The sequence below is a fragment of the Rhinatrema bivittatum genome, chromosome 4 (assembly GCF_901001135.1).
Source record: "Rhinatrema bivittatum chromosome 4, aRhiBiv1.1, whole genome shotgun sequence".
Taxonomy (NCBI): domain Eukaryota; kingdom Metazoa; phylum Chordata; class Amphibia; order Gymnophiona; family Rhinatrematidae; genus Rhinatrema; species Rhinatrema bivittatum.
The window spans coordinates 181,130,294-181,141,747 of record NC_042618.1 but is presented as its reverse complement, the minus strand read 5'-3'; the positions used below and the strand labels follow the sequence as shown (position 1 = coordinate 181,141,747).

Genomic DNA, 11,454 nt, shown 5'->3' with positions numbered 1-11,454 from the left:
TTGCTGAAGTAGCTCTCTGTACTTCCTATTATACTTATGCTTCTGCCAATTACATTTCCTTGTTTGCTGGTCTGATTCTTTAAGAGTTTTATCTCTTCTTTTGCTAATTCTGTAGCTTATTTACCTTCATTTACTGGTGGATTTTCAGTCATTCCCTTTTTTCACCGGAATGTCCTAGCTTAAGGATTGAGACTGAAGATGCTTGCTAATTTTCATATTTCAGCACTATTTTAGCATATGGGTTCCTTGATACCATTAAGTACGCATGAAGGCCTATTATGGTAGCTCTATAGGTGTAATCAATTTCAGTAAGACCCATACTGCCTTCAGTTCTAAGGATGTACAATCTCAGCATACACTGGTTTGTATAAATTACATGATGGATATGGAGAAGCTTTCTTGTTTTTGCATCCAGTTCTTCAAGATATTTATGGAGGCCAGTCTACTATTCCAAAACTGTATGATAATTCAGGAATTGCAAGCTGGTTAATAGCTTAAATATTATTTCATGCTGATAAAGCACTCTTCAAGATCACCTTCACCGTCCTATAATATTCTTTTCTGATCTTTTCTCTCAATATTTTATGCTGGATTTTTCCACCTTCCTCTACTCCTAGATATTTATATGCATCTTCCTGCTTCAGTTCCTTTATATTGCAAACTTTAGTCAAGGAGATAGGTTTTTTTGCATAATTTTCCTTTAAGAAAAGTTGCCTTAGCACATTTGTCCAAGCCAAGTGTCATCCTAATATCATCACAAGGTTGTTCTGCTGAATGAGCATCACAAGAACTGTAGGGTTTCAAATCATCAACAAACAATAAGTGAGATACCATTGGTAGGGGATTGGCTGCTCTAGAATTAAGGCTAATTCCATAAACCAAGGAGTAAATGAAAGTACTCAGCGGATTTACTGCCAGACAAAAACAAAAGTGGTGACAGGGAATCCCCCTGAAATATTCCTCACAGGGCCAGGAGTGCAACAGCCAAAAAAGAAGACCCAGAAGACCAAACATATAGAGGATCCCTTCCTTTCTATTGCCTTGACTCAGCCAGATGAAGAATCTGAAATAGACGTTGAATTTTCTTCAGCATCAAGAGGATGGACCAGTGGAAGTTGGGATTGATGGGGATGTTGGTGAGGCGTCTGGCATGGGGAGTGTGGTGTGTGTGGGTTTTGTTGGGTTTGTGAGAGTAAGTTTGGGAGTGGGATGTAGTATTGTCATGGTGGAGTTGTTGGAGAAGGTAAGCCATGTCCACCCTATTCAACTTATACCTTCTCCCCCTATGCAAGTTCCTCTCTGAATCAGACCTCACATACTATGTTTACGCAGATGACCTACAAATCTTACTCCCCTTAAACAAAACCATTGAAAACACACTAAAAATCTGGAACCAACTCCTGCCTAAAATAACTCAGCTACTCTCACAATTGTCCCTCTCCCTCAAACAAAACAAGACCGAAATCATATACATAGCAAACAACCACTGTACATTCCCCCCCATAAACCACACACCTAACTGCATGGAGACCCAGCTCATGCACACCGTAAAAAACCTTGGAGTAACCATCGACAACGAACTAAACCTCAAACATCACATCTCCTCAATGATCCAAACCCTGAAAAAGCTCAAACTGCTCCTCCACACCCACATCACTCCCATCCTCAAAGACCTTCACTGGCTACCCATCATCCACAGAATCCAATACAAAACCCTCACCCCTCATCCACAAAAAAATGATCAGCAACAAGATGGACTGGTTAACCACAGCACTCCTCCCATATACCTCACAAAGAAGCCTCCTATCCACCAAATCTGGGCTCCTTGCCATCCATCCCCCCCCCCAAAGCAGCACACCTCTCCTCAGTTAGAAAACTCACCATGTCAGTAGCCGGCCCCACACTATGGAACTTCCTTCCACTCCAAGTCAAAATGGAACCCTCAACCCAAACCTTCAAAAAACACCTCAAAACATGGCTATTCCAGAAAGCCTTCCCAGCAGAAACCTAGCCCACTAATTCACCCCTCAGCTTTAGCCAACACCTTCAAGTGAAAGCACCCCAGCTAGCCCACACCATGCAAACCACCAATTTTACCTTGGCACATGTATTATAGTTATTTTTCTTGTTATTCTATTCTGTCCTACCTTATGCTCTAAAAATCAACCTTTCCTAAGCCATGCTTTCATATGCTAACCCCCAACCTGACATTAGTGTATGCACATGTATTATAGTTTCTTGTTAACTGTTCCAAGTTATACTGTAAAAATATGCAACCTATGTCTTATTTACTGTTCAGTTGTAATGTGAACCAATGTGATATCTCGATCAAATGTTGGTATAAAAAAACAAATAAATAAATAAATATATTCTGTGTTGCTTCCTATTAGAACATAATGTATCACTCTAATTCAAGTAACATATGAACTATAACAGCAGCATGCTTTGATATAAAAGGTAGGTGGCCTGCTATATAAATGCTGTTCCTGTGTCTGCTCTATAATCTTTTTCTAGACAAATGGATTTTTATTAGGTGCTAAATGACAACTTAGTCTTAGGGCCTATAAATGTTAGTAAAAGGACTGTTGGTTTAACTATGGGGGGCAGTGTTAGTTTGAGTAGGAGGAAACTAATTTTTTACATTAAGTCAGTGCATATACATGTTTTTATATCTGACTTAAAAGATAAGACACTTCTTGCTCAAAAAAGCACAATAAATAAGATATATTCCAGCTGTAAAGGAAAACATGAATAAACCTAAAAGAGGAAACAAGAGAATGGGAGGGGCAAGAATGGTAACACTGCTTTTAAAACCTCGTATATAAACCGGGATCATTAATACTCCCTCCCATCTTATATGTGCTCAATCTCAGACAAAAGGTCATGAAAGAACCATCCTCAGCTCACGGCTCAAACCCCACACTTGGATTGTAGCCAGGAACACCATCTTCCAGCCTAATAATGCTAACAACTACTTATAAAACCTATAACAGTCCAAGAGCTGCAGTGCTCTAAAACGGGAAGATTGCCCTACACACTTTGCAACCTCAGCAGAAGCAAGCAGGGCGCTTCCACTTCCGGTACAAAACACCTAACAACACTACCACGCCTCATTTTACGTCAACGTACACCGTCGGCCTGGCCCTTTTTTTTTGGGAGTGGGGGGGAGTTAATTTTCCCATCACCACTTCAGAAAGATGGGGCGTTTCCGCCACCCCTCATTTTATGTCATGACGCACAACGTCAGCTTTGCCCTTTTTTGGGGGGGGGGGCGGAGTTTTTTCCCCCTCACTCTGGAAAGATGGGGCGTTTCCGCCACGCCTCGTTTTACGTCATGACGCACAACGTCGGATTTGCCCTTTTTTATTTTTCTTGAGGGGTTAATTTCACCCTTCCCACTCCGAAAAGATAAACGAGGCCAAGCCCAGTACGCAGAAAAGAAAGAAAACGCGGTGACGTAAGGTGACGCGCGCTGGTAGAGGCTGTTGCTTGGAGTGCTGAGCGGGCGCTAGCGCGCGCGCACACGTACGCTCGCGCTTGAGTCTCCTTATTCCTTCCCCTCCCCTCCGTCTACATGAAGTGTGCAAGATGGCGGATTTCCTGCCGTCTGAGTCCGTGTTGTCGGTCTGCTTCCCACATTGTGTGCTCACCAGCCGGGAGGCCGAGCAGCAGCGCAAATCCAAGGAGATAGACAAGTGCATTTCGCGTGAGAAGACGTACGTGAAGCGACTGGTGAAGATTCTGTTGCTGGGCGCTGGCGAGAGCGGCAAGTCCACCTTCCTGAAGCAGATGCGCATTATCCACGGGCAGGACTTCGACCAGCGGGCCAAGGAGGAGTTCCGGGCCACCATTTACAGCAACGTGATTAAAGGTGGGGCTGGGGCGCAAGTGAAGGGGAAAAGAAATGGTGCTGGGCTGACCAGAAACGCCCATGCCGTGTTGGAAGTGGGAAGAGGAAGGAGGAGTCCCCGGGACCTTCTCCGCGAGGTTGGGGTGGAGTAGGGCCCCGGCCGGGGCTGAAGTGACCCCCGCCTTCCTTTCGCTTTATGTGGGCGCCGAGAGGCTTCGCGTGCGGGCGCGCGCGCCAGGCTGTGGGTGTAGCCTTTTGCCGCAGCCTCCTTAGCCCACTTTGCCTTTGGGCTGGGTCAGTTGGTCGGTCCTGGCGACTTTTCATTTTTTACTAGTTTAACAAGTCAACAGCACATTCGGGCGTATAAATGAAGCAAAAAATCTCCAGTTATGGTTCAGTTTTTTACTTGCAGTAAACTCTCACATGCCCGTCAGAGCCAAGAGGTGGCTAATAACATCGATCACTGTTTACCATGCTGGTTCAAACCAGAGACCAACATCCTAACTCCGACAATGACTAATCCAGGTTGCAAGAAACTGGCAGATCCTATAAAGTAGATCTAATTCCTGTTCACTCCCAGGGATAGAAATAGGTTTCTTTAATGTACATGACTACTAATGTGTTATCGACTTTTCTGCCTGAAACTGCACCAAGCCTTTCTTAAATTCCATTCTGCTAGTCGTCTCGTTTTCTTTTCCTAGTTTTAGTACTGTAGTTGGTAGCAATGCTGTTTTGGCTACAGCGTGATAGTAGCTGATGGTTTTTAATAGATTTCTGTACTTAAGAGGCTGTGTGTGTGTGTGTGCACTTCGTTTCTTTGAACTGTGCTATAGTGGCTTTGAATGTGTGTGTTTTGTGTTAGGCTACAGATCCCCTTTTGCAGGCATCAAAGACCATGCTGACTTGGAAACTAGAATAAATTATATTGCAAAAATGATTACATTAGCTGTTCATTTTCGCACTAGAGCAACATTTTTTTAAAACTTTCCAAGTGAAAAACAAAACTGCCACTGCATCATGATTATACCAACTGCAAGCAGTTAATATTGAAAAATAAGCTATTTTTGTGCTAAAGTAAACTTAGTGACTTCTCTGTTTTGCGCATGTGTTGGACAACTTTTTATGTATCAGTTTTAGAAGCATATCAAGTATTCACTGATAAAGATGTTTCAGTCTAACAATCAATTTTTCTTGAGCCTGTATAGTGAATACACATTCATGCAAAAACTGCATCAGTACCAATTTTTCATCCTTTAAAATAGACTTTCTTGAAATATTAAATCATGAAATTTTTTTAAATATGTTTGTGAATTGGTGTTAACTTGCAGACTTTTCAAAAACTACCATTGTTTGATTAAAGAACACCAAGTCTTTAACGTGTTAATTTTTCTTTTCCACAGTGAGTGGGGGAAAACAAAATGCACTTAAAGGATGCATTGAGTAAACTTGGAAAACCTGTTATGGACATTCTGGTGACTTTGAGCAGCCTTAATGTGCCTAAAAGCTGGACTGGAAGCCAGAATGTCTGGAACTAATGGCTGGCCTTCATGCTGGGTTTTCTCCTAATTCCATCTTCCTCATATTAAACAAAATTGATTTGTAGTAGTAAGTACAGTGATTCCCAACCTTTTGTGTGTCATGGCACACCAGCACCTTATCCCTCTGGCATCATTCTCTTTTCTTCCTCCCCCCAACCCCTGGCATCACCTTCCCATCATTCTCTGCCCCCCCCCCCCCTGCACAATCACATTTCTTCTTCCCTCTCCATCTCCCACTCCCTCATTACCATCTCCTTCACTCCACTGCAGTGCTCATCTCTCCACCACCCTTGGCATCATCACATCTTCCCTTTCCTGCCCTACCACCTCTAATATCACCTATTCCTCCCATTCCTCTCCCCCTCTCCCAGTATCACCTTCTCTTCCCTTTTCTCTCCCTTCTATTGCTTGTGCATCTTCACATTTCCTTTTCTCTCCTCTCATTCTCCTGGCATCATCACCTTCCCCTTCCTATCATTTGTCATCTTCCTTTTCCTACCCTCTCCTTTCACCCCTTCCCTGCCACTCTCATCTTCCCTTTCCTACACTATTCCCTCCTTGGCCTTCAGTATTTTCTCATTCTGTCCTTCCTTTCCCTCTTCCTAAATACCCTCAGCTGCCTCTTCCAGCAGCACTTACCTGCTGTTGCTACTTTCATTAATGCCTGTTTCTCTCTGTAATTGGATCTGCATGGGGCCGGTAGGACTTGAGACTACAGAGTCCCCCATACCATTTCAGTTGGAGAGAAAAGCCAGCAGAGAGGAAAACAAAAGCAGCAGCAGCAGATAAGCACTGCTCTCTGACCCCCCCCCCCCCCCTGCTGGTTGGAGAATATCCTACAGGTCAGCTGTTGGAGAAAGAGGAAAGGAAGACTATTACTGCTCGTCAGTTACAGCTATGACATGCTGGTATAGTAAATGATGGAAGATGGGGACAAGCTGGCCCACTCATTCTGATCAGTTCATATCTACACTATTGTAGCTAAGGATATGTTCCAGCTCTAAAAGCTTGACAATCCACAGGATATTACGTTTTGTTGCCTTCCAACTTTCATCCTTTGTCAGGCTCCCCCTGCCCCCCACCTCTCCCACTACTTCATTGGTGTTAATCCAACCTCTTCATGCTGTTTCTACCACTTCCTTCTGTGTCTATCCCAAGCATGCTTACATTTTTTGTGATTTCCACACCTCTGTTCATTAAGTTATTCCAGGCATCTACCACCCTTTCCTTGGAGTCTCCTCCAGCTTCATACCATGACCCCCTTGTCCTTGAATTTGTGGTTCTTAAAATTAAAAAAAAAAAATCCCATGTGATGCTTGAATATTGAATTATGTTTTCCCTAAAAATGGCAATAAAAAGTTAGCAAGATACTCTACAGAGTTAGAGGAAAGGGAAGTATTTGAAATCAGAATGGAAGGACTTGTGGAGGCTAAATCATTCAGGCTGATACAGTAAGGCACACTCGGCCAAGCGCACCATTTAACCTGCAATTGGCCGCACATTTTTATTACCCCTTATACAGTAAGGGGTTTAGCACATCAAAATAGCAGAAAATACTACTTTTCTATACACCCTTCCACTTCATATCCTAGTAATATTAAGTCTGAAGAACCAAAACTTAAAAAAGTGAGAGAAAATCTGCCTGCCAGTCAGTGGTTAGCAAAATGGACGCTCAATTTTACCGGCATAGTTTCCCTAACCTGTGGCTGTCAGCGAGTTCGAAAACCGACACAGTAAAATAGAGCGTTGGTTGTCTGAGCCGCAGGCAGTCACCTTTATCGCTAATGAGGAGGTGCTAGGGACACACTATTGTCCCTAGGGCCTCCTTATTAGTGCACCACCTCATTTAAATACAGAATTGTGTGCCCAGGAAGAGCTGCCTGGGCGTGCATTGGGAGAGTGGGCGCTCAGCACGGAGCACCTGTTCTCCCACATTTTTTTACTGTATCAGCCTGTTAATAGCAGTAAGGTAACATTATGTGGCTGTTATAGGGCCTTTGCAATAGCAAAGTGTGATGTTGGAATGATTGTAGAATTTAGGTCCTATGAGATGCTACATAACAGTATTTCGGTTAGAGAAGGTTCATTGGAATATTGTAATTAGAAGTACTATCGGGCCGATACAGTAAAATCGCGGGAGAGCGGGCGAGCGCACAGGGCACTCTCCGCAATTAGTAAATAAATGTATTTAAATTAGGCTCAGCGGTAAAAAGAGGCGCTAGGGACACTAGCGCGTCCCTAGTGCCTCTTTTCGGACAGGAGTGGCGGCTGTCAGCGGGTTTGACAGCCGACGCTCAATTTTGCCGGCGTCGGTTCTCGAGCCCGCTGACAGCCACGGGTTCGGAAACTGGATGCCGGCAAAATTGGGTGTCCGGGTTTCAAGCCATGGGCCTTTTCAATTTTTATTTTTTTTTAACTTTCAGGACCTCTGACTTAATATCGCCATGATATTAAGTCGGAGGGTGCACAGAAAAGCAGTTTTTACTGCTTTTCTGTGCACTTTCCTGGTGCCGGCACATTTTGCTTTCTGAATCGCGTGGGAATACCTAATAGGGCCATCAACATGCATTTGCATGTTGCGGGCGCTATTAGGTTCGGGAGGATTGAGCGCGTCCAAAACACGCCTCCAATCGCGGGTTAACAGCGCACTACTGTATCGGCCTGTATGATAGGTTAATTCTGACACTTTTTTTCTTTAGTTGCTATGAACATTCTTTCTGTATTGGTTCTCCTTTTGTTTTGTGAACTATATATCTTTATAAACCTAAATGTTACTACAAATTACTTCTAACAATATTTACTTGTCAATATATTATCTGATCATAAATGATCTGTAAAACCCTTTTCAGAAAGACGATGTATGTAGCTTTTTATTGAAGGAGCCAGTTCAGGCCAAAAATAATTTTATATCTTAGAGCTTATCTGTAGAAAACCTGTTTAAGCAAATGCTCTTTCAAGTCCAATCCATTTACCTTTTTTTTTTTATAGTTACTAGCAAAATGTTCCCATAAGAAAAGATACCAAAGATTGCCTACAGAAAAAATAAAATCTCATTTGAATTGTGTAGGTATGGATGCCAGACTATGGACCTTATCGCTAAACTAAATTATTGGCTTGCATGAGCTGAATAAGTAAAGGCATCTTTTAGCTTGGTAAAAAGATCTTGGGCATGGCTTTACAGAAAAACAGTAGAGTGATATGACCAGTGCTAGTAAGACCTTGATCTCTGCTTATTTGATTGAGAATAATTATAAAATACACTGTAAGTAGTACCTTATCTCATGTAGGTTGAACAAGATCTCTCTGGCTGGTGCGGATACTTGCTAGCACTTGGATTATGTTGCATATATGGTGGGAGTGTGTGATTGTGGTATTGAGAAATTCTGCATTTTATATGTAAGGTCACTGATGTGTTCATTCAGAGGGAACATACAGTCTTTGTACTATGTGCCTCAATTCTAGAAAATGTTCCTATAGCATGCACTGGTAGGGTAGCAGTTTTTCCTCAGTGCATTGTTCAGATGCTTGGAAAAGGGGGAAATGAGCCAGCTTTATTAAATGTGGACAAAACACTCCAGTGAAGTGGAGCGATTCTCAACTGGTGTGTCGCATGCTGCTGGCAGAGGCAGAAGAAAAGAAGACAGGTGCTGCTAGCCGCTGCCGAAGATGAGCTGTTCAGCTGGGAGCCTTTGTGTGTATGTGTGAGTATTTGAGATCGGAAGGGTGCTTCTGTGTGTGGGTGATGTGTATGTGAGACAGGGAGGGTGCTTCTGTGTGTCATAAGAACATAAGGCTTGCCATACTGGGTTAGACCAAAGATCCATCAAGCCCAGTACTCCGTTTCCAATAGTGGCCAAGCCAGGTCACAAGTATCTGGCAGGATCCCAAGGGATAGATAGATTCCAAGCTGCTTATCCAAGACTAAACAGTGGATTTCTGCAATTCTATCTTACTAATATTTAATGGACTTTTCTTCCAGGAACTTGTCCAAACCTTTTTTGAATGCAGCTACACTAATAGCTTTCACCACATCCCCTGGCAATGAATTCCAGAGCTTAATTATGTGTTGGGGGGGGAAGGTTCTTAGTCTTAAATGTATTACCTAGTAACCTCACTGTGTCCCATGGTCTTTGTACTTTTTGAAACAGTAAACAACTGATTAACATTTACTTGTTCCATTCCACTCCTAATTTTATAGACCTCTATCATATCTCCCATCAGCCGTCTCTTCTCCAAGCTGAGTTCTTACTACTTTAGCCTTCATAGGGAAATTGTTCCATCCCCTTTATCATCTTGGTTGCCCTTCTCTGCACCTTTTCTAATTCTGCTATGCCTTTTTTGAGAAGTGGTGACCAGAACTGAACATAATACTCAAGATGAGATCACACTATGGAGAGAGAGGCATTATGATTTTCTGTTTTATTTTCCATTCCTTTCCTAATAATTCCTAGCATTCTATTTGCTTTCTTGGCGGCGGCTGCTGCACACTGAGAAGATTTCAACGTATTTCCAATGATGACACCTAGATCCTTTTCCTGAATGGTGACTCCTAATGTGGAACCTTGCATTTTGTAGCCATAAATTGGGTTTCTTTTCCCTAAGTGCATCACTTTGCATTGGTCCACATTAAATTTAATTTTCCATTTGCATGCCCAGTCTCCCAGTTTTGCAAGGTTCTCTTGTAATTTCTCACAATCCTCTTGTGATTTAACAACTTTGAATAATTTTGTCATCGGCAAATTTGATCTCCTCACTTGTTCCCATTTCCAGGTTGTTTATAAATATATTAAAAAGCATTGGTCCCAGAACAGATGAGCATGTTTGGCTGGCTGTGGCTGAAAGAGAGAGGGGGCATGTGTGTGATTGAAAGCTTGTGTGTAAGCGAAATAGAGAGCATGTGTGTGATTGAGAGAGAGACTGATCAGGGAGATGATTGGTATGTGTGTGTGAGAGAGAAGAGACTGGTTAAGGTCCCTAAGGAAGAGGGCCATGAGGACAACTTCAGCAGCTACTGCTGTGTGGCCTACAAGGGGAAGGAGAAGGAAACTGCTAGAGAGGATACAATAAAGGTGGCTTTTTAAGTTCATTTTTCTTGATTGACTACCTATTTAATTATTGGGTATTATGTGATGTCTGCTGTTTTGAAATATTTTATTGGTGTTTGAAGAATTTTTAATTTTTTAGAGTTTTTAATTGTTAGATCTGTTCAACTATTTTGAAACATTTTTTCATATACGTAGTGCTAGTTATTTCTGTGTGGAAATCTGACAGCTTGGCGCTTTGTTTTCCTAATGTGAGGTGTATTGGTGTTTAGGGCCTGGCTTAATATTTGTAGTGGTGCCTTTTTATATGTAGGGTTGTTCCATTTGAGTGCATGCCATAATACAGGTGTAACTTTGTGCGGATTAGTTTGTGTGTATTATTGCAGATCCTGGGACTCTGTTAGGTGCTATATTTGTTTCCATTTTTCCAGGTTTGCTTTGCATGCAGAGTGGCTTTTTTTGGGTTTTCATTCCAGTTTGTATCCATATTTGTGGTCTTTCTGTACTTGGTGAAGGTTGATCTTGTGTGTATGACCGAGGTGAGAGATTTAACTAGCACATAGGCACATAAAATACCTCATTTTATTTGTTGTGTTTTCTCAGTTGGACATGCGTTGGTGGTGAACTGCTGTCTTTTTATAAGTAGGGCTATTGCGCCTGGTAGTAGAGGGCGTTTGTGTTGCTGTTATTGAGATAACACCAGAATATCTCTTTTGTATGGTGAGTTGTATGGGAAATGCTCTAGTTCTGCTTTATACCCATTACTGAGGGGGTGGGGTTAGCTAGCCCTGTAACTGTCATGTGTTCAGTGTGTCTCGCATGGTGTTCATGTGTTCATTGTGTCTCGCATGGTGAGGACCATCTATCAGATGTGTCCTGACAGAAAAAAGGTTGAGAACCACTGGCCTAGTGGTTAGTGCAGCAGGCTGAAAACCAGGGAAGCCAGAGTGAAAATCCCGCTGCTGTTCCATGTGACCTTTGGCAAGTCTCATCACTTTCCATTGCCTCGGGGACAAACCTAGAT

At 42.6% G+C, this 11,454-nt stretch overlaps 1 protein-coding gene across 1 annotated transcript in view; it reads left to right on the top strand.

Moving 5' to 3' along the window:
• Positions 1–3,386: 3,386 nt before the first annotated feature.
• GNA13 (G protein subunit alpha 13) overlaps positions 3,387–11,454 on the top strand; it is an 85,228-nt gene continuing 77,160 nt past the window's right edge. The window contains exon 1 of the mRNA XM_029599324.1: positions 3,387–3,871. Within this exon, the coding sequence (XP_029455184.1) occupies positions 3,589–3,871 (283 nt within the window). The 5' untranslated portion in view covers positions 3,387–3,588. The remainder of the gene's footprint in view (positions 3,872–11,454) is intronic.